The 23422-nt window shown below is 47.4% G+C and overlaps 1 protein-coding gene across 6 annotated transcripts in view; it reads left to right on the plus strand.

Moving 5' to 3' along the window:
• Positions 1 to 23422, plus strand: part of Znf827 (zinc finger protein 827) — a 167915-nt gene that overhangs the window by 61807 nt on the left and 82686 nt on the right. For 5 of the 6 annotated variants that reach the window (XM_060393206.1, XM_060393210.1, XM_060393211.1 and 2 more), the window contains exon 5: positions 2535 to 2768. The exons of the other annotated variant lie outside the window; for it this stretch is intronic. In XM_060393206.1, the coding sequence (XP_060249189.1) occupies positions 2535 to 2768 (234 nt within the window). The remainder of the gene's footprint in view (positions 1 to 2534; positions 2769 to 23422) is intronic. 6 annotated transcript variants of the gene reach the window in all.

The following is a 23422-nucleotide window of genomic DNA, read 5'->3' on the forward strand; positions in this document are numbered from 1 at the left end:
TAACCCTTCACTTTGAATTATTCCTTCTGAAGGGATGGGGGCGCACAGGTAATAAACATGCCCTTACTGTGTTGTGACTGAGTAGGATACACGGGGGAAAGGATTTATGAAAGTCCTGCAAGGAAGGTGTGAGGAAAGGGCAGGTGTGACTATGCCACCAGTAGCCTCCCAGGAGGAAGCAGCTGAGTAGGGAACTTTCGTTAGTGACTTGCTCTGCAGACTGTCATGGTTTCCTTTGCTTAGGTTACCCCTTAGTGATGCTCCAGGCCGCGTGGGTCTTCAGAGGTGTCCCCATAAGCCCATCCATGGTCTAGTGAACTTTACCTCAGCCATCTTAGCCTTACCACGGTGATACAGCCAGGGAAAGCGCTTCTGACTGCTTCTGGGGGGAATGTCAGAGTTCTTCACTTTTGTTGCCCACGGGCCATTGGAGTGCCGTCAGTGTCACTGCTTTAGAGCAAACACATTCCACCATTCAGTCAAGTACAGCTAGGGCTGCTGTGGTGTGCCAGGCACTGTCCTGTACTCTTGACATACATCAGCTTTAGAAACAGAGGTTAGAGTCCTCGTGAAGCTGACCCTGGAGTCAGAAGAAGAGATTATTCAGGGCTTTGATAATGCATTGAGACATTATATAATACTTGCTTCATCTGCTAAGGCTGCCGTAACGAAGCTCTGTAGTCTGGGTGTCTTGCCCAGCAGATGTTTATTTCCGAGGGTTTTGGAGGCCTGAAGCCCGGCGTCAAGCTGTCAGCAGGTTGATTTCTCCTGAGACCTCTCTGCTTAGTCTGTAGGTGGCTTCTTCCCTATGTCCTCACTTGACCTTTCCCCCATGTAGAGACATCTGTGGTGTTTCTCTTCATAAGAAGAGAAGTAGACAAAATAGTTCTTAGAACCACTGACACTGGATTATGACCCTATCTTCATGCTTCGTTGAAGTAACTTCGGTGTCTCCTTAAAGCCCTAACGCAAATATACTCACATTGGAAAGTTGGAGCTTCAACGTTCATTGGGATTGGGGGAGGGGCACAATTCTGTTCTTAACAGTGTGCCAATAAATGGCAAGTATTCCTGTTTGGGAAAATAAAAAGATTAGAGCAGAGTGAGGACGATGGGAGACGGTCAGGTGAGGGTCGTTGTCTTAAGCAGGAAAGTTGGTGTACTCATCACTGAGCATGTGGTATTTGAATCAGGGCTTTAAAGCTCAGTTTTGTTACCATACAAGGTTCCACATAGAGATGTAGTGTGCTGGAGGAAGTCAGGGACACAGGGACCAGGGTTCTAGTCCCAGCTCTGCACCGTTGTAATTGTGAGACCTGGAGAGTTCCTTTAGCCCTCATGGGCCCCGTTTGCAAATAGGCTAAGCCCTTCAAACTGATGTTCTATAGTAAGCACCCTCTCCGCCCAGATGGGAAAGGCACTGTAGGTGTTCGTGTTGGGGGCTAATTTTCTTGTTCTTGCTTGTGAAGATGGAATGGGCTAGGCCCTTTCTAAGAAGAGCCGCTAGTAATACAGGTCGGGATGAAAACAAACCAGCCAACAAACATGCTGTGTGGCACAGCCACCGTTGCTGCTACATGGGTCTTTGAGGGGGGTGGAGGGGTAGTGTGGTGGGGGAGGTGCTCCTGCCCTGTAGCTAGCCAGCTCACAGAAACCATCCGTGACAAGCTGTTTAGATCTGTTCTGACTATGAGCTCCATACCAGCTGCCCATGGTGTCAGAAAATTTTCAAAAAGGACATTAGTGGACAAATTTGGAATTTCTTAGTTCTAACGATTGCATGGTGATGAGCTATAGCTAAGAGGCTACTTTAGGGAATGCCAGGGCGATCTCTGTGGAAGCTATTAGAACTGTCCTTGCAACGTTTCTGTAAATCTAAAAAGGTCCCAAAATATTTTTCTTAAAGACAAAACAAACAAACCCGAAGCCCATTTCGTCTGTGAAGATGACCTGGGCTGTACCCGTTAGTTTACTCGTGACAATAGGAAGCATGTGGCCTTTGTGCGTGGCTTGGTAGTGTCCACTGATGAGGAGGTGAGAATACTGTGTCTCTAGTTCTGCTTTTCTTCGGGCAGATTCTCCATTAATGCTTATCCACCCGCCGCAGTTCTAGTTTTAGATGCTGCTGCTTACTCCTGATTTTATTTCAATATTTGACAGTAGAATGATTTCGTGAGCCATTGTTTAATGATAGAATTATCTTGAGAATGTGCCAAGAGGCAGGGAGGCAACAGCGTGCCCGTGGAAGATGTGTGGAGAGAGAAAGGAGGAAATGCTCACGTGCTTTGTAAATACAGCACTTTAAAACACTCCAGGTTTAGTCTGTGCCGAAGCTGATGCCCAGCCGTGGCTACAGTTCGCGGGCTGCACTGTGTATAGGTACAGGGATGTGCTCAGGGCCTCGCTTTTGGGTCACTTTGAGACTCCTCCGGCTCTGAAGCACACGGTGACGCGTGCGGCAACTTAGAGGAGGAATACATATATATCCCCTTCTCTTCCTCTCTCTCTTCTTTCTTACTCTTATGTTTTGACAGCTGCAAACCAGAAGGAGCCTATGAATCTTAATTTTAAAGTGAAGGAGGAGCCCAAGGAAGAGGAACCGCTGAGTACGCCTTTGCCTCGGTCCAGCTACGTGTTTAGCCCGGAACCGGAAGTGGCGGCCCCTAACGTCTCTGAGGACCCGCTAACACCCCAGGAAGGCAAGGGGAGTGTGCTGAGGCGGGACATGTCGGCCAAAGCTGCCTCGGAACTTCTCATGAAACTCTCAGGTAACCCATATGTTCTAAAATCTTTCCATTCTGGTCATTTCATGTGTAAGCCAACTGGACCGTTTCTCGCTTGGCCTATAATTTACTCGATGGTGACGATAGTGTGAAAAAGACGAATTTAAGGAACGATCAGATCGCTTGGCTTCAGTGCCTGTGTTACGCGCATGAGTTTGTTCGTTTCTGCCTATCTGTGCTGTACTTAGCTAGACGATGGCTTCAGCCCTTGTGTTAGATGTGTGTTTGGTCACTTCCTTTTCTTGCTGTACCTGTAGTAGGTGCGGCCTTCTCTTTCTGGATATTATTAGAAATGGTTAGAAAACACTACCAGCATCGGAGATGTCCTAGGCCACGGCTTTAAGCGGATTCTAATAACGTTCTCAGGATTCCTTCCAATTGATCAAAATATCTTTTCTTAAGAGAGGATCCTTCCATCTTTCGTGCATTTATACTATAGTCTTTAAGGACCATTAAAATATCTTTGGCTTGGTGAGAAGTTGAGGTGGCATTCAAAGTATTTACCAACAGAGTAGCAGGGAGCGATTGTAAGAATAGAGGACTTCCTGATTATTGTTACGATAATTAACCTGTTCTTAAGATGAATGGGTGACTCTACTGATATCTGCACGTCTCTTAACGTATTGGATGTAAGAAAAAAAATCTGGCTGTAAATTGAAGCTAGTGTATTTTCAATTTTTGGTAGAAGTATCTTCCTGGTCTTCTGCAACAGGTAGAAAATAGAGTGTCTTTTTGGTGGCAGGGTATGACTTTCAGAACATGGAAGAAAAAGCCAGACTGCTAATCATACCTGTCAAGTTGTAGCTGTACTTAGTTCACTGACTCCTGAAGGTAGTTTTTAGGATCTGTGTTTGAAATGCTAATATGAATCAAAAGCTGTTTTTCCTTGGGAACTTGCTGTGCTTGGAGGATGAAAGCAAGGACTGCCTTAGCAGGACTCCTCTGTGATCTATAATTTCATCAGCAATTCTGGTTGACTAGTAGGTTGGAAGGTAAGAAATTAATAGTGATTTACTTGGAGTCAGCCCATCAGAACAGTTGAAATGCCTGTATCTGTCATTCGGTGGGGTTAAGAATTCTTGTCTTTGATGTTAATTCAAAGCACACTGGAATTTGAGGGAAACATGATTTGCTAGCAATAAAGCGTGATGGAGTAACTGTGGTCTTACTGTAACTCCATCTCCCCGGACTTTGCGGTGATGGTGTAGTAGGGTATCGTACACCGATGGAGCTGTGGCAACAGCCCAGGCTGGGAAGGTGAAACAGTCATGTTTGAGCCAATGTGTATGTCTGTCTTTCTCTTGGGGCAAAGTACTTCAGTGATGTCGTCCATCCTTCTTTTTCTGCTGCTTAGTCAATTCTAAGAAGTCACCCACCTCTGTTTCTTCTCCCAGAAGTATCTCTTCCCCACACAAGGGCCTAAACTCTCTACTCCCAGTGATTGCTGTGCCCTCCCTGATGGTAGATTCTGCCGAGCAATAGCGTCATTTCAGGATTTACTGTGTATCTGGCATGGAAAGCAGAGGAGGCTGGCGCCACACAGAAAGAGGCCATGAAAGTGGTGGATGACATTTCTGGACACATGTTCTTTAAGGAAAATGTTTTATCTTAATCCTTTGGGATGATATGATTTGAGAGACTGAAATAGGAAATTATTTTTTAGATAATAATGAGACCCCCAGCCCCCCCATGATGCTGTGAACATTTAATATTTGTGGGCAGTGAGGACTCCTTCTGAGTGGGTGTTATTGAGTGCGTGTGCAGTGGGATAGCTGAATGGATGGCATGGTCCCGTTTCTTAAGGGCAACCATCCTCCTTCATTATGTGGAAATAAGCTTGCACGGAGACTGATAACTATTTTTTCTTTCCTCCTGAAGAAACAAATCCTGTGTAGATGAGACTCTGGTCAAGGATGTGTGCATCAAACCCCTGCATCAATAGTGTTTTACACTGTAGTCTTTGAGTGCATTAATCGTTTTTTTTTTGGGGGGGGGGGGTTCGAGACAGGGTTTTTCTATGTAGCCCTGCCTGTCCTGGAACTCACTGTGTAGACCAGGCTGGCCTCAAACTCAGAGATCCACCCACCTCTGCTTGGGATTAACGGTATGCACCACCACCGCCCAGCTAGCACTATTTTTTCTTAATTTCATGAGCAGATGAGAGATGGCCCTTGAAATAATTACCAACAAAGTAGCAGTAAGACATGTTTAAGGATGGAGAATTTTCTAGTGGAATATTACAGTAAATCACATGCCCTTAAGATGGCTTTAATTCTTTACTCTTAGCTGAATGGAGCCCCTTCTGTCCAGTGTAGGAAAATGAGCCGTGAAATACATTCAGGGAATCAGAGAATTGGAATGCTGTAGCATGCTGTGGTCAGGTGACATTGTTTTAAGTCCTAAGTTAGATGAGTGGGTTAGAAACAACTATCTTTTCATTCCAAAGCCATGAGGTAAGAGCTTCCTGTTTCTTAGGAGTGAGTGGATATTAAGCACTGTGGAGAGGAGCATGACGGTAATTCCAGTAGGAGAAAGACTGAGGTAGGAGTGTGAGTTTTGAGTCCAGCCTGGGCTACATAGGGAGGCCCTGTCATCAAACAAACAAACAAGTAAACATCACTAATTAAGGCTCTTGCAAAAAGGATGCTAGAAAATTGTAAGCTCTCTGTCTTCAAGATGGCATTTTAACAGCTTGAACAGTCACACCCTGAAAGTACCCAAGTTAAGAGACTCCTCAGGTCCCTCAGATTCCCTGTGGGTGAGAGTAAGTATTCCTTTCCCGAAGCCTCGGGACACACCAGGGCAGCACTGCCTCCAGAGTCCTGTCCTGGCCTTCCCGTGGACAGTTGTCCTCATGTCCTCACAACCTGCGCAGTCTCACTTACACTCTCTCCTTTTCTGCAGAATCCTTTGGTTAGAGAGAACTGGTGTGAAAGAACTCTAGTGGTTCCTTCTTAGCTGGTGGGGGTATGTGTTGAGGGACCTCAGGTGGATGCCTGGACTTGCAGAGAGCCCTGAAACCTATAAAGGACCCCCTTATGCATTCCTGCAGGGATCATGCTTAGCTTATGATTAGGCACAGTAAGAGATTAGCAAATACAGAAATTTCTTTTCTTTGGGTTTGTTTGTTTGTTTTGTTTTTTGAGACTAGGTCTCACTATATAGCCCTGGCCAGCCTGGAGCTCCCGGAGACCTGCCTGCCTCTGCCTCTGCAGTGCTAGCATTAAAGGCGTGTTCGCTGCCCCGCCTGGCTACCACAGTGTACAGGACACAGCTGCTCAAACTATAAATAGTGTGTTGCGGAGCTGTCATGTCCTGTTTCGGGAACACAGTTGACTGAAGTAACTGGCAGCGTGGAGGATGGAACCTTGGCGGAGAGAGAGCGTATAACAGCAGTAACAGGGCACGGGCTGTACTTTCCTTTGTTTCTGTTTCCTTCACTCTTTTCTTACTCATTTTCTTATGTAGGGTTTTAGTGAATTAACAAGAAGAAACTAGTCAATGATTTGGGCTATCTCATTTCCATGTTTAAATTAGCTCATGTTCATTGCACACGCTTGTATGGCTGGCACATGGCCCCGCCGCACATCATCACATGAGACCTTTCTATAGAGAAACCTGTGTAGGGAGGGTGCTTTCCAGGGGACACCTGGGTTCTCTGGCAAAACACACATGAGATAGAGCCAGGCTAAACCTTTCCTGGCTTGTGTGTTTTGAGAATCTGAGGGTTTTTGTTTTTTTCCTTCTCTTTTTACTGTGGTTCAGATTCCCTTTTCAATTGTTAATTATGAAGGTGAGTGCCTGACAGCTGGACTCAGGAGATTGATCACTGTAAAGAAAGAAGCCACTTTGAGGAAGTGGCCGGATGTCTGTGCTACCTGTTCTGTGGCACACAGCGACCCAAGCCATGACACTGCCCTGGTGAGCCTGTGCTCCCCAGAGACAGTTCTCAGAAGCCTTCATCTAGAGAGGGCGCGAGCCGAGTGCTTAACACTGAGCTGTTTAATGTGAGTCGTGGTGGGTGGGCATCAGGGCGCCCTCAGACCGACCTGGCCAGGTGTGGTCACCTGGCAAACTTATGTCCTGAATGTGGTCACAGATGTGGTACTGCCAGAGGCAGCGGCTGTTTACCCCTGCTTGCTTTGAGAGCCGTGGGTAGGTGCAGAGAGGTAAGCAGGGGCCTCTTCTCTCCGTGAAATTGCTTGTTGAATGGGAATGCCTGTGTAAGGTGTACCGCGCACCGTTGGAGAAACGCAGAGGACCAGTTAAGAACGGCACTGAAGAAGGAGACTTCTGGGGCTGGAGAGATGGCTCAGGGTTAAGAGCATGCGCAGAGGACAGACATCTCCCTTCCCCGCGCTGAGCAGCTCACAGTCACCTGCAGCTCCAGATGCAGGGGATCTGGCACCACTGTCCACCACAGGCACCTGCGCTCTCTGCCTGTGTGCACACAGTCAAAAGTCTATGTTTATAAAGGAAAGAATAAGGATTGTAGGCTGTGGGAGTGGCTTACTGGGTAGTTTTTGCTATGCGAGCCTGAACACCTGAATTCACATCCCCAGAACACACGTAAAAGGCAGGCATTGCGTCTAATGCCATCTAATGCCATCTCTCTAATGCCATCCCTGGGAGGCAAGACGGGAGCATCTCTGGGGCCAGTCAAACCATTATTGAGCTTCCGGTTTGGTGAGTGCTCTTGTCACCCAAACTCAGGTGGACAGTGACGGAAGGCATCAGACGACAGTCTGGCTTCCACACTTGTTTGCATAGCCATGTTTTTATTGACATGAATGTGTTTGTGTTTGTGTATGTGTGTCTTTGGAAGCCAGAAGAACATCAGCCCCCTGGAGCTGGTGAGTGTGAGCCAGAGTGGGTTCTGGGAACTGAGCTGTAACCTTGGCTAGCACTCCTACCCATGTGCCCTCCCTCCAGCCTCGGGCTCTTTCTTTGTAAGCCAGACAGCTTTTGATTCTCTCTGTCTTACTCATTTTTCCTTTCTTATTCATTTTGAACAATAGAAAATAAACTGGTACTATGTAAACATGAGAAAGGTGAAGTTTTAAAGTAATTTAATCTCTGAGGTAGACGCAAGTGAACAGGAAGGGAACACAGGGATTGACTTTCTGGACATTTTTTTTTTTAGATTTATTTATTATTTATACAGTATTCTGCCTGCATGTGTGCCTGCACACCAGAAGAGGGCAGCAGATCTCACTAGAGATGGTAGTGAGCCACCATGAGGTTGCTGGGAATTGAACTCAGGACCTTTGGAACCTCTGAGAATGGAGGGCCTTGGTTTATATGTGTTAGAAGAAGGCAGCCGAATGTGCAGCATTAGCACTGCTCTTCTGGATCCAGGTAAGATGCAGCAGTCTGGGCACCCAGGAGGCCCCACCTCCTCCCTGCATCTCCCTAGACACAGAGGTGGGCTTTGCCGCTTGGTCCAGAGGTGGGAAGCAGTCCTCAACCATTTGGGCAGTTACCCTCATTCAGAAGGGCCAACAGCGTTCTTGATTTCAGTCTCATTCTAGCTGACCACCTCAGTCATGGGGGCCCACCAGTGGACACTTCTATGTCTAGAGGTAAGAAAGGGCCTGTTGGCAGATGTGTCTGCTGTCTGACCTGTTACCTGTAAGACTGCTGGGAGGCAGAAGAATGTCCAGAAAAGAGTCTTTGGGTGACAGGACAAGAAAGAACAGGAGCAAAGAAGATACAGCAACATGCAAGACAGCCCGGATTTGGAGGAACAGGTCTGCCTGCTGCTGTTATTTCAACACCGAGTGCAAATGGGCCTTTGAACCATTTTTTTCTTTCCTTTCTGGTAGAGGCTTGGGGAAAGCCAGCCCCAGCTCTCACAGCCACTAGGGCATGGGACACCCACGTTCTGAGGCCTGCTCTGGCCTTAGCTGATGACTTCCCTGGAACTCTGAGGTGAGGCCTGGCAGCCTGCGTTCTGACAACCTCCCAGGTGATCCTCACAGCTAGCCCGTCAGCTCAGCATGCGGAGGGACTGGCTAGAGGAGTGAGTCTGGGCCATCCGAGAAGCATGCTTCAGGTTCAGAGCTGATGGAGAGCCAAGTTCTACTAAATGTTCTATTAAAAAGAGCCGGTTCTTCCATAGTGAGCCCATTTAATTGATTATGAAATGATGGCCTCTGACAAATGAGGACCATGGTGCTCCTGAGTCTTGGATAATGCCACCACCTTAGTGTCCCGTGCAGTTAAATTTCTGTTATTCCTGGGCTGTTGACATTGTTTCTGGAGAGCCTCCGTACACCACAGCATCACACACCATGCTGTATGTAGACTTTTCAGTTCTCAAGAATTTCTTGAGAGATATGAGAGATTTTAGCTGAATTAAGTTTCAGGCTGAGAACTGTTTAGTACTCTATGCTGGTTTTCCTTTGGAGAGCAGTGATACCTTCCTGTAAGTTTTTATTTATTCTTTGTCTTTGTGAGATTTCCACGCACAAGTACACCACATTTGCATGCAGCACACTTGAAGCAGTGTGTCTTTAGTCAGCCGGCTGTCCTTCACCATAACAAACATACGGCATGATCCATTTACAGAGGAAAAGGGTTTACTTTGGCCCAGTGTTGAGGGTCTAGGCCACAAGCAGTCAGTCCTATTGTACGGGGCCTGTGGCCAGCCAGCAGCACACTGCAGCGAGAGTGTTCAACAGAGCTTAGCCAGGAAGCGAAAGAGAGGAAGAGAGGCCAGAGTCTCACAGTCACCGGGGGGGGGGGAGGGAGGGCACACCCCCAGTGACCCGAAGACTTCCTCCAGCTTCCACCTGCTTACGGTGCTCCCTCCCAGCAGGGCTGCTGGGCATCAGCTCAAACATGTGTGCCGGAGGCACTTGTAAGGTAAATGCTAGAGCATAATGTGGCACCTGACGGCTGAGGACACGGCTGCTCCAGTGAAGTGAGGATGTGATCAGTTGGCCCCAGAACCCACATAAGCACAGCAGGATGTGTTGGTGTGCACTTGGCATCCAAGCACTGCAGAGGCGGAGACAAGCGGCTTTGTAGGCCGCAGTGACAGCCAGCAGTCACTCTTCCCACCTCACTGTCCCGGCCTGGGCAGCCACTAACTAATCTATTGTCAGTTTCAATTGATTTGCTTTGTTGGGACCCCTTATATGAATGAACTCATGTGGTCCTTTGTGTGTGACTTTTCAGCATGTTTTCATAGTCTATCAATGTTGTAACATCAATTCTATTTGTTAAATAACGTTTTACTTATTTTGGGAGTGGGGAGCATTTATGTGGGGGCAGGAAGACAACTGTGGGAGTTGGTTCTCTCAAACAAGTAAATCCAGGGCTTGAACTCCAGTTGCCATGCTTAATGGCAGGCATCTTTACCTGCTGACCGATCTCACTGGCTCCTTGATATCGACTCTGTAATCCTTTGTGTGGCTGAGTACTGAGAGCTGCATGATACATTGCATTTTCCTTGTCCTTTAATGGAGACATGGTTTACGTTTCAGTCTGTGATGGTATGGACATTCCTGTACAGGCTTCCGTTTGGACCTATAGTTTTAATTTTCTTGGGTCTATCCCTAGTTACTGGGTAGTTGCTGGGTTAAAGGGAAACTCCCTTTAACATTGTGAAGAACTGCTAAGTGTTTTTTTCCAAGGCACCAACAGCATTATGCATCCCTTGTGGTAATTTCTGAGCTTTCAGTTTCTGCATGTCCTTATGAAAACTTGTTGCTGTCTTTGTTATTGTAACCACCATGGTACAACCTAGCAGTTTCACTGTGGTGTAAGTTTGTGTCTCCCTGCGAATGATGACATCTGATGTAGCACTGCATGCTGCTGAACACTTGCACATCTTTGAGGAAACATCTATTTGAGTTTTTTGTCCACTCTTCACTTGGGTTACTTTAAAAAAATTTTTTTTAGCTTATTAAAGTTTCTCATTCTGGACATAAGACTTAGCAGAGGGATGAATGCCACTTTATTTTTTTTTCTCATTTTGCTGGGTTTTCACAATTCACAACACAGAATTTGATAGAATCCAGGTCATTTTGCTTAGTAGCACTGTTACAGTTTCTGTAATTCTAAAAATTAACTAAATGCTGACTTGTTTAATACTAAAAGGAAAACCCGTCTTCACTTATTAGCAAAGTATCATTTAATTTGCAGGGATGTTAAGCCTATGAAACCTAATTTATTGGATTATGCCTATCCAATTGAGTTGACTGCTCTATATTTTTTGTTTTTTTTTTTTGTTTTGTTTTGTTTTTGTTTTTTTTTTTAGCTTTTTGTACTTAGGGTGATGACCAAGTATTTTTGCATGTCAACTTTATAAGTGATTTATAATGGATACAGTTGGGCTTGTAACTAAAGCCCAAAATGCATATCTCACTGCCAAGTCCACTTCATAACCCCTCCTCCATATATATGTTTGTTTTATGTATGTATGTGTATATGTATCTATGTATGTATGTATGTGTGTGTGTGTAAATGTAGTCCCATAGTCCATTACCTGGTGGCTAAATCTGAATAAGGAATTACCCTTTTAAAAACATCTGTGAACTCAGAGAAATGAAACAATATGGAATATCACATTTATATTTTATGCAAATAAGGAATAAGTCACTTTAACAGGACAGAACGATGTGTTTCTCTGCAGAGATGTGGTTTCTTGGAGGGCTAGAGATCTTTTTGAGTCCAGAGGGCTCACAGTGCTGTTATTATTCTGTCCGTTTAAGCAGGACTGAGTGAGAAGTCTGTGTCTGCAGTCTGGAAGGCTGTCCCCTCTCAGCTAAAGGAGAGAGGGAGAACCCTGCTTACACAGTCAGTTTCATTCAGTCTCTGGCCAGAAGAGCCCTTCTGTTATTTTGTAATTCTGCACACTCCGTACAGATTCTTAGACTCCTGTACCTGAAAGGCTGTTGCTGCCTGCTGTACCCACCCCATAGGGGAGCTTCTCAACCTCGGCCCCCAGGGCCTGCGCTTAGCACCTCCTTTCTCCCCTTTAGCCCTTGTCCCTCCAGCCACCCTTTATGCTTTCTTAACCAGCTTCCTCCTGCCTCCCACACTGAAGCTTGGATTCAGAAAGTCCAGACTCAAAAGGGCTCTTGTTTTATTATCATTTCCCTCTTGCATAGCTGCATATGTTAAGAGAGCCATGGAAATTTGTATTGGCTGGCATTCCCAGAAACCAGGCAAGCCCTCTACAAGGAATTTCCTAGGCTACGCCTTCACGCTGGATGCCTTTTCTGTTTGGCTGCCTCTGAACTGGGCAGACTGGAGTCTGGCTACTGGAAGATGGGATAGGGTTGCACAGTAGAGGTAGGGTTGATGGGTGTTTGTGGCGGCTCCAGGTTTTCCTACGGGATAGTGAACAAAAGATCTAGGAAGTGTGTTTGTGGGCTAACGGGCGCTTGCATGCTGTTTTCTTGATGTACCTGGGATAGATGACTCAGACGTCATCTTACGGCCAACAGACTGTGTCATCAGCAGTTTACACACAAGCCATTGCAAATGCTGTCTTTTGGTGACAGCGCTAAGCAGAGCTTAGTTATCTCAGGTTGCAGTATAGACACGTCATACCTGAGTAACAACAATGTTTGGGTTCTTCCTCAGAGGACACCCTTCCAGGGTCTGAGGGGACTGTGTGTCCAGTCCTAGTCGTATGGCTCCTATCTCACCCTAGCCCTTTCCCCTGCATGTTACTATAGAGATCAGTCTGGTGAGACTGGAACATGGTCATTCTGCAGCGTTTTTCTTTTCACTGCTGTGTTAACTTCCCTTCAGCTTATTCGTGTCAGAGAAGGGGAAGATCTGCAGTGTGATTAAGCCCTGGGAATCCCGCGTTCATTTGGGTACGTGCTGACATCACAGACCTGCCTGGAGAAAGGAATCCTCGCTGCTGAGGAGCTCTGCCAAGTGGATGAGGCACGCCCAGTAGGGGCCTCCTGGGGTCTGGGCAGGACCTTTTCTACGCATGCTCACTCCAGAAGCTAGTACAGGCCAAGTTGGGGGAACCCATGTCCATCGGGCAGAAGTTCGTTGATACAGCCCAAGACAGGAAAAACCGTCATGAAGAGACGGTTCTTGCTGTGGCTTCTGTTATTCTTTATGACAACAAATGATTTAACAGTGGTGTTTTCTCTTGGTCAAAGTGCAGAGATGATGGTATTCCTTCTGAGAGGGCCTTTTGTCTTGCTCCCTAATAATTCTTATTAACCCCACCCCGAGTATGCTTTCCCCACATAAATCTCCTGGGTTTGTGCTGTGGGTGATTTACTTCTCTGTTCCTAACAGCTGGAATCCGCACATTTCCTGGTTCCCTATGGCTTGCCCTGCGCTTGTGCGGCTTCTCCACAGCTGGAGAAGTGAGGAAGGCCAGTAAACCCGAGATAAACCTGCAGTTTACCTCAGGTTCAAAGTTAGGTAGTGAGGGCCCATGTGTAAAGTGTGAGTTATGGGCCCATTTCCTCTCTTTCTACCAGTGCTGTCAGATCCTTGTAAACGTACCCTTAGCCCAAGCATATGCATACCCTTGGTTTGGCTTCCAGGAACTCTTTTACTCTTGGGGTAGAGGGCATTCATGGGAAGGCCTCCCAGAGGCTTCCGTGAACCACATAGAGGATGCTAAGGGTAGTAATAGTCAGTGTAGTCAGGAGGGAAGAACAGGGCACAGCCCAGGCACTGAGGATCGGGAGGGAAGTTAGACCACTCCTGACAGCGAAGTCACCTTTCCTTTCTGCATGTATGTGGATGGACCCTCCACTTAGCCTGCGGGAGGGGTCTGTTTCATCAGGACCCGTGCTTGTCTCCTTAATCCCTCTAAGTCCCTTGTGCCGAGCACACTGCAGTTTGCATGGTTCTGTGTCGGGTTCGGGGCTTGCCTAGTTTACAGGGTGCTGTTCATTGTTTCCTGAAAGCGTCGCTCCCTGTGGAAGTCTCTTTCCAGCGGACTGTTTTCTGGGCGTTCCCAGACCTGGTGTTGATTCTGTGAATAACAGCAGTTGCTTGGTTTTAAGCGAACACGGCCCACCCGTGATTCTGGTTAGCGCTCTTCAGCCCCAGCACCAGAGAGAACCCAAAGAGAGGACACAGGAACTAGAGAAAGGGGAGATGACAGTGCCTCACTTGCAGCACTTGTAAGAAGGTTTGATTTAAAAAAACATTTGAAAGATTATTGAAAGAGCCAGAGTCCATTAGGAGGCTGTCCACACATTCCACGTCTCCAAACTCTACAGGGAACCAGGCCCTGAAGGACCTGTTGCGCCCACTGGTATGTCCTGGGGCCCTGTCAGATAAACAAGAGCTGAGTGCTGGTTGTGAGGGCTTTAGTTTTGACAGAGGAGGTAACGGACTTTTAGGGTTCAGTGAACCCTACTCTTTAAGCTCCTCTACTTATCATTGTCTCTCCATTTCTTTTTATGGATCTTCTTTATCTTCGTGGCCTGTGGCTCAAGACCCTGGTGGACTCAGTGAAGCCACAGATACGAGCACACCCTATTGTGTGTTATGAAATGTACGTATCAGTGATCAACTCTGAAGTATAAATTAGGCACACAGAGATTAATGATAATAACTAATGATAAATTAAATAAATTAAATGATATTAAATGGTAATAATAAAGTAACTTACTATTATAAAGGTTATATGCAGGTGGTCTATTTCTCTCTGACTCTGTCTCTCTGTACCTCTGTCTCTCTCCTTCTCTGTCTGTTTGTTTCTCTCAAAATACCATGTGCATTATAGTTAACCTTCCTGTTGACCGCAGATAGCTTACTGAAAAACAAGGGCTGCCTCTGAACACAGTGGTTCCACTTTGGAAGTGAAACCTAGAAAGCAAAAGTACAGATAAGAGCATCTATATAGCATCCATTCATGCATATTCATTCGTTCGTTCGTTCATTCTACCGACCATTTGTTGAGTCCCTTCTCTTTTCCAAGTGTAGTTTTGAACCCTAAAGATGCAAGGTGAGCAGGGTGATTCTTTCACTGGCATTCTTCTCCTGTCTCATCTACTGTGCATCTGTTTCCCCAATTTTATTTTAGTCTCTGTTGTCACAGGATGCGCTATGAACTACCCTCTGGATCGTGGGTAGCAGCTTCCAGCTTACCAGTGCTGTTGGGGCATTGCTGTTGAAGCCTCACTTTGGGGGAGATGCATGTGTTAGGGTTCAGCTTTATTATTATTTATATTAACAGTATTAGCATATGCCACTCTGTAGTTATTCCACTATGAATTATTAGTTTTTAACACCATCTAAGAATTTTAAGCTGATTTGCACATGCTAAAGTTTGCTGAAAACTTTACATAAAAAGCAAGCTTTGTGGGCTGGAAATGCCGACCTGCCGATCGTAAGGACCTGAGTTTGATCCACAAGGACCCATGCTTAAGAAAAATAAACAAGGCTGTACCTGGTGCTGCTGCCTTTTATCTCATCACTCAGGAGGCAGAGGTGAATCCAAGGTCAGCTTCTTCTCCATAGCAAGATCTTGCCCAACCGAGGCTACACAGTAGGACCCTGTCTCAGAAGAACGACAGACGGCGGGTATGGCAGTGCACACGTGTAACCCCAGCTCTGAGAAGGCAGAGAGCAGCAGACCTGGGTCCCGCACCAGTGTGTCAGTAAAAGCTTGCGAGGGTAGGTTAGTGGCGCCTTGTTTTCCTTTTCTTTCTCTTTGCTAAAAGAAAGTGAGTGGCACCACAGGAACAAGAGCCGTGATGGCCTCTGGTCTCCACCCAGGTGCACACATGAGGATGTGCATTCCTTTGCACGCACGCACGCGCGCGCACACACAGAAAGCAGAAAGAAGGAACTTGATGAAACTCTTAGTCACTGAAGTAAAACTTCATCTAATCTTTTATCTCTTTGGATAAGAAATTCTGTTTTTCTCTTGACAGTTTGAGCCTAAACCAGTGGCCAGTCATCACAGAGGTAGCCCTTGTTGTTCAGGAATTTTTTTTTCAGCCAGAATTCTTTTGAATCTTCAGGAATTCTGTCTAAAATCTACATTCACATGCAAGCATGGGCACACACGTACAATCCCACCAACATCCTGGACACACAAAGACCAGTTAATCCCGAGAGGAGGTGGGCACTGCTCAGGTTTATGAGATGGCAAAGGATAATGACTTTTAATAGCTCTGAGGTGAGGTTTGGACCCATCAGGTACACACATACCCGTGCTGCTGTTTTTCTCTCTGCCTTTGCAATGTAAGACAAGAAAAGTACATTCTAGACATTGATGAAAAGTAGGTTAATATTTTAAACGAGATCATTTGGAGCGTTACCAAATGGCAAATGTGCAGGGTAAATGCACCCCTTCCACTAACTTCTAGTGAAATTGCTAAACGAGTTGAAGCAAGGCGACTGGGGAAGGCTGCTTAGAGTTCAGGAGATAGTGTCGGGGTCACTCATGGCCCCCTGGGTTGGCAGAGCTCACTCTCTGAGTCCCCAGGAACTGAAGCATTTCAATCCTTGAGTTTTACTGGGTCAAAAGTGAAGTCAGGTGTAGCATTTGCTGGCTAGATGAACAGAATCGGCCCCGTGGTCACCAGATTCAAGTCCAAACCTTGCCCTGCAGCCACAGGTGCTGTTTGGAGCCTGTCTGGAAACGTTTTCAGTACTTGTACAGTGGTGGGTGACTGGAGAGCATGCCAGTCCACAGGAGAGGAAAGCCCCGGTTCTTGGAGCAGAGAACAGTCTGTTTCTTGTTTCAGGAGAGCCCGAGGCCATCTCTTTCCTACCTTTACGGTTTGTCCTAAACCTATTTTTTAAAAAAAGGGTATGGGTATTTTGTCTGCATGTATGACTGTGCAACGTGTGTGTGCCTGGAGCTCACAGAATCCAGAAGAGTCCATTGGATTGCTGGAACTGGAGTTACAGATGATTGTGAGCTGCTGAGTGGGTACTGGGACTTGAACCCCAGTCCTCTGGTAGAGCAGTCAGTGCCGTAACCACTGAGTCATCTCTCCAGCCCCCGGAGCAAACTTTAGAGTGCAGTTGTTTCTTGCAAGTTTGGAGCAATGAACAAAATAAGAGTGCCTGCCAACTTTGGTGTGCTTTAAAAATTTAAATCCAAGCTCACCCTCCACTCAGTTCTATTTAGTTGCAGATTCTTGTGTGCACAGCTAATTCCTTGGGTGTGTAACTGTACCCTATTTAGTGCCAGGTATAGCTACCAGTTAAGTTCATTCATGATTTTTATGATTATTTTTAGAAGTCAGTTCTGATAAGATGTCATTGAAGTGGTGTTAAGAATCAAAATGTACGTATATGGAGTGGGGTGGGGGAGACTCTGAAAGACCTAGCTGCTATTATTTAAAAAATCCTTAATGTCTGTGTTACTATGTAAAGTAGTATCTCGGTCTAGGAAAGAGTAATTTAATTAATGAATTAATTACTTCACTTGACACAGATTTTTAATTACCTTTCTCAAAAACATTGGTTTGCTTGATGATTTTGTTCGCTTACTCTTGAATTGTTTTGAATGGTTCGCAGGCGTGTGTGTGTGTGTACATGCGTGTGCGGTGTATGCTAAAGGCCACTGTATATCCCTTCTGCTGGAAGTCATCGTTCTAGAACTTTTTCCTTTATCTGAGATCTGGGAAGAATCTTAACGACCCCCACTTCATAGAGAAACAGTGCTGCCTTCCCCTTGGGAAAGGTGGCCAGTATGTCCAGCAGGGGAAGGGGGTCTCCGGTCGGAGGTGCAGTTTCCCAGGGCCTTGAGCACAGCCAAAGACAAGCCCCTGTCTCAGCATCGTTCTTCAGAGAAGGAGAGCCTTGCCCTGCTGAGAGCCCCTGTACTGTGGCCAGTGTGGGCATAAACCCAAGGCCACAGCATGGAGGACACAGAAGTGCACACAATCCCCTCAGTGAAGAAGGGTGGTGTGCCAGGGTAGATGAATGTTGTGCCAGCCCACAAATGTGGCAGGAGACGCTGGGTCAGTGGGAAAAACAGACTGTGAGCGAGCACCGGGCTCTCCGGCCTGTCAGGAGAACCTCACAGCCCCTTCTGAGGTTACAAAGTGGAAGAGGCAGGGCTGCAGGGCTCATGTCTGCTTCCTTACTGCATTGCTTTCTTCCAAGAAGGAAAATCCAGCCGCTTAGCCTCCAGGGTCTGCGAAGCTCCATTTGTGCCTCCATCCATTGGCCTCTGCTCCAGTAGACCTGGGCTTAGTGCTTCTCCACGCAGCCAAAAAGTTGAGTCTAACTCCACATTCCATTTGGATTTGGGCAGGAAAGCAAAGCCAGGGCAGTTCATCTATGTCAGATGCCAGCCTGTGCCAGGCCGCGTGTGGAGATGTTACCTTGTGATCTCACCCCAGGTTCCTGCTCATTTGTTTTGCCCGCTTGGTGCTTTGAGTTGTGTGGTTATTCACAGAGTGCTGTTATGATCACCCCAACCCAGACCCTCATGTCTTTGAGAGTGGCAAGCTGGAGATAAAAGTGTTTTGTGTTTTGTTTTATTTTTTGTGTTTTGTTTTATTTTTTTACCTAATCCGACTGAAGGCATACCTCACTAGAAAGAGGATGGTTTCAGTGTGGCATTGTTGGCAGCACTTCTAGAGGCTGTGTGTGTGTGTATGTACATATGTGCGTTTTTGTATGGAGGCCAGCACTTCCACAGGCTCTGTGTGTACGCGTGTAAGTGTATGTATGTGTATACATACGTGTGAGTGCATATATGGAAGCCAGATGTGAACCTCAGTTGTTCCTCAGGCTCCATTCACTATTCTCAGTCATCAAGTCTCAGGAATCGACCCTGCCTCCCTTGCCCTGAGATTGCAAGTACACGCCACCACACTCAGGCCTTTATGGGAGTTCTGGGGAGTCAAACTTAAGTTCTGTGACACCTGCAAGGCGTCATTCTGTGACACCTGCAAGGCGTCACAGATGAGGCAACCTCTTGCCACGCCCCCCACCCCACCCCAGGCTTCTTCTAAAGCACCGGTTCTGATCCTGCTCTGTGCAGCCTGGAGAAGGAACAGGTGGTGATCACTGCTGATGTCGGCACCTTCCCATCCATCCTTCCGTGTTTTAGGTTTGCGGTGTGTGTGCATTTCTGCCAGATACTGGCGTCAGGAGAGGGAGATTAGCAGTACCCCTCCAATGTACCTGCTCAGGTGATGCTCTTGAAGGACATGCCAGCTCCACAGGCCTGGTGCTGCTTAAGGAGGGTGAGCGGTGCCGGAAGGGCCAAGCCCTTCTGAGCCCTCAGTCCAGAGGAGAGCAAAGCTGTGGAAGAGCTTGAGATGGGAGGTGGTGTGTACAGGTCCGTGTGCCTACAATAGTGCAGAGAGAGAATGCCAGTTGGGGAGAAGGGGACATCTGAAAAGGAGTTTGAAATCTGAGCCTCTTTCCTTTTTTCAGGTATTCAAGAAGGAAAGAATACAGACAAAGGCAGGCCGGGCGGGGCCTGTTCTGGTGCTGTGAGCCGTAAGGGCAGGGAGGCCTGTGAGGAGGCCTGTGAGGAGGCCCGTGAGGAGGCCCGTGAGGAGGCCCGTGAGGAGGCCTGTGAGGAGGCCCGTGAGGAGGCCTGTCTGTGGCTTTTACAGTGTAGAATAGCAATCTTTGTTTGGGTGCACAGCAGAGGGCAGGACACTGCCAGAGGATGAGCATCTGGAGTGGGGTGCAGAGTTTACCTGGGGCCCTCAATTCTCTCACACACTGGAGAGACTGTCCAGCTGCTCTCTCACACTGGATGGCCACGGCCCCTGTGCTCCTGGCTTTTCGGCTTACCACCTCCTCTTTACAGTAGGTAGTAACAATTCTATCTCATGCTCTGCACTCTGCCTTTGATTCCTTTGCTGATCTCATCTATCTAGTCCCGTGGGCTCAGCTGACTTCCCATCCGTCTGTTAGGAATGTTCTCTTCCTGCTGTAAGCCATCACCGCCTCCACTTCCCGAAGTCATCGTACTCCAGAGTCAAACAAAGCAGGACTGAAAACCTTCCTCCATATTTCTCCCTGGCTCAGCCCATTTTCTCTGTTCTCCTTATTCCTGTTAACACTGCCATCCAAATCTTAAAGGCATAAACCTTACCTGCCCTTTGTCTGATCCCTGACCAAAAGCCACGGATAATTTCTTTCACATTCATCTCTTCTTTCTTAATTCAAACTGACTTCTGTCAACCATCAGTTGTTCCCCCATTCTATTGTTGGAGTATGTCAGTGAATCTTTTCCTCCTTTCTCCATCCAACTCTGAGACCGAGTCTTGTTATGTGGCCCAGGTTGGTGTGGAACTCCGTCTCCTCCTTCCATGGAGTCCTCATTGCTGGACCACAGCTGAGCATGCTGAGCCGGACTTTCCTGTTGGCCTTGGCTTCAGTTCAGGCACAATGTTTTTAGCTTGGTCCTTTGCAATCAAGTATAAGGGCTGTCCCCATTTCCATTTTCTCAGTCCCTCTGCCAAGTGGCCTTTGACCTTCTCACATCTTGTCCAAAGTCACCGTGGTTGGTCCATCATGGACAATTTTTCAGATTTGTTTCTCTGGAGAGCACCCCAATGGTCTCTGTATGCTGAATAGAAGATGAGGCTTCACTACTAGGGGTCCAGCCTGAAGAATCTCTGGTTTGCAGGTTGACTGTGAAACTCTTAGCATTGTGGCAGAAAGCCTGAGCTGGAGAGGGGACTAAGGCTTATTATGCCCATGGGGAAGATTGCCAGGCTTGAACATGGAGGTACTCGTGGTTTCCCAGCTGTGTGAGGAGAACGGATGGCACTCATGGCTACATTTTTAAAATGTCTTACGTGGGGGAGGAGTGGAAAGATTGCACAGGCTTGGAGAGTGCCTGAGGACCTGGGTTCTGCCCTGAGCAAACACAGAGAGAGCTGGGCTTGCACCCACAGTATGGGAGTTGGCAAGACAGGCAGAGAGATCCCTGGTGGATGAGCAGCCATTCTAGTCTACTTGGTGAGCTCCAGACCAGTGAGAGGCTGTCTCAGAAGGAGGCAGCTGTACCTGACCTCCATATGTGCACATGCTGGGACAGGCATTCACACACACACATACAGCCAAGACTAGTGAAAGAAAATATGGTCAAGATGGCAGCTCTTAAACTTTCATGTGTCTCACTTTAATAAAAGGAAAGCTTAGTCATTTGAGCCAGAGAAAAACTATGAAAGCGAGAGGTCGGTTCGCTGATGGAGAGCTGCCATTCCCCTGTATGGCAGGCTAGGGCAGCAGGCTCACAAGTTCAAGGCTTCCCTGAACTACAAGTCCAGGTTTAGCTAAATGAGACCCTGTCTTAAAATCTTCAAACAAATCCATAGCGGTAAGGATGAAATAGGCAATGTAAAAAGGACTGGACGTAGCTCAGGAACCCCTGAGTTGCCAACACAAGGCTGTGGGTTCAATCTCAAGGAAGGGAAGGAAGAAGGGCCACTTGGCTATTGAGCTCTGTGTAACCTAGGCTGCCTTGAACTCAGGATCTTCTTGCTTCAGCCTCCCAAGTGCTGTGGTCTCAGGCACGTGCCACCTCTTGCAGAGGGGGTTTTGATGGGCTCACGCAGGCAGTTGAACCATCTCTGCGATACTAAGCACACACACAGCAGTTTGCTCTCACCAGGATGAAAGAGGGCATCTTAAGGGACTGTGAAGTGAGTCGTGCATTTCCCATACTGGCCTGTCGTGTGACATTTGTCCCTGACGTCTAGAGGGAGGAAATGGGCTGCACACCTGGTGACAGGGTCTAACAGGGGTACTCGCTAAGCTTTTATCCTGCAAAGAATATCCTGCTTTCCCTGGTGCACACTTGGACTGGTTCCCACTAGAGGCCTGAGTGAGCTTTGTCTTAAATGTTGCCCAGTGTAAAGGTCTGGGGCCCCAACAAGGGCAGTGGAGGGCCGTAGGTAGGAGCAGGACAGCGGAGGGATTAAGTGGCCCCAGGCTTTTGGAAGTTCACCCACGAGAAGGCATTGCAGGGGAGAGAAAGACAGAGAGACTGACGGAGAGAGAGAGAGGAGAGAGAGGAGAGAGAGAGGAGAAAGAGAGAGACTTAGAAAGAGATCTTGGCTAAGTCAAACCTCTTTTTGAGAGGAAAATCGCTGGGCAAATCTCTGCTAAGGAACACCTGTGACCTAAACCCTAAGACGCAAAACTGCTGTGAGCAAGACCGCCAGGGCCCTCTCCCATGGCTTCTCATGTGTCCCTTCCCCTGCTCCTCTGGCCCTGCTCTGTGAGAAAGGAAAAGGCAGTATTCATTGTCCCTCTCCTTCAGGGGACTGCTCACAAGCCACCCCCTGAGGAAGTGCTCACCGCTGCCCAGCTCATGGTATTGAGCCTGCGGTTTCTGATCAGAGTGCTTTGCTGTTTAATGGGCTGTAGTTCTTGTTTTAACTGAGAACAGTCAGGTTATAGGCCTGGCCTGACTTCTCACCCAGCAAACGGGACAGCAGAGTCAGAGAGACAGTGGGTGGCAGAAGTAAACGTTGCTTGTTTCACTCTCTAAGTGTGCTTATTGGGGCACCAGCTCCCCATTTCATCTTGGAGCCCCTGATGCCAGACCACACGATACACCCAACACCCTAGACAGAGTCCAGGACCACCTTTGGTGTGGGTTCCTGGGCGTCTTTACAAACTATTTTAATTTTACTTTCTGTATTAAAGAATGCTTATCCTCTCCTCGTAAGCCACCTAGAGCCACCCTGCTGAGGATAAGCACCTTGTCAAAATTACCTCCCACTCTTCCGTGTTACCACTCGCAGTTCTCAGTACAAGGCCGAGATCACACAGATGTGGATGGCCAGCAGGACAGTGCTCCCCCTTTGCACCTTCTGTTACCAAGTTCGAGTGGGTTTATCCTGTTCACCTTTCCCATGCTGCTGAGCGCCAAAGGGCCGTCACTCCACACTTCCATCATAAACTTGACATCCTCAGTTTTTATGGGTATGTTTAACCAACTTCCGTTAAAAAATAGGTACATGCCACTTTACTCCTATTTATTAAAGGAAAATTATAGACTTAGAAAAACACTTCTGTGGATGATCATACACAATCTCATGCATCACAAACTGTTAACACTGCCTCGTGTGTGCGTGCGTGTGTGTGTGTGTGTGTGTGTGTGTGTGTGTGTGTGTGTATGTGTAGGCTAGACGTCAGTCTCAGGTGTAGTCCCTTGGGGTATGTCAGCCTTGTTTTTGAGCCAGGGCTTCTCCCTGGCTTGAGGCACCCCAAGTTGACAAGCCCCAGGGATCCGCCTGTCTTCAAACCCCAACCCCCCCCATGACTGAGATTACTTTGGCTTTTTTACATGGTGTTAGGGATCAGAGTCAGGCAACAAGTGTGCCCCAGCCCCCTTTTAGCGGTATAGATCACTTGGAACAGCACCAGTACTTGTTCTGTTAATGGAGGAAGAGATTCTAAAGCATGGCTGTTGTGTGTAGGTCCTAGAACACTTACCTGGTGGGAGTGGACATGAAGCCAGTGGGAGTGATTAATTCAGCCGTTGGTCCATGAGAAGGCCTGAGGCACATGGGAGCTGGGCTGGGACAATGGCATAGGGTATATGTGTTCCCAGGGCAGTCTGACCTGTGGTCCTAGGCCAACTTGTTCAGGCAACCTGGCTGGGCTAGTAAGCAGTATGAGGCGGCTCCTAGCCGGGGCATGAAAGGACCTTTTTCTTTCATGCCGTGGATCAAGTTTTATATTTA

This window comes from Meriones unguiculatus, chromosome 10 (assembly GCF_030254825.1).
Source record: "Meriones unguiculatus strain TT.TT164.6M chromosome 10, Bangor_MerUng_6.1, whole genome shotgun sequence".
NCBI lineage: Eukaryota > Metazoa > Chordata > Mammalia > Rodentia > Muridae > Meriones > Meriones unguiculatus.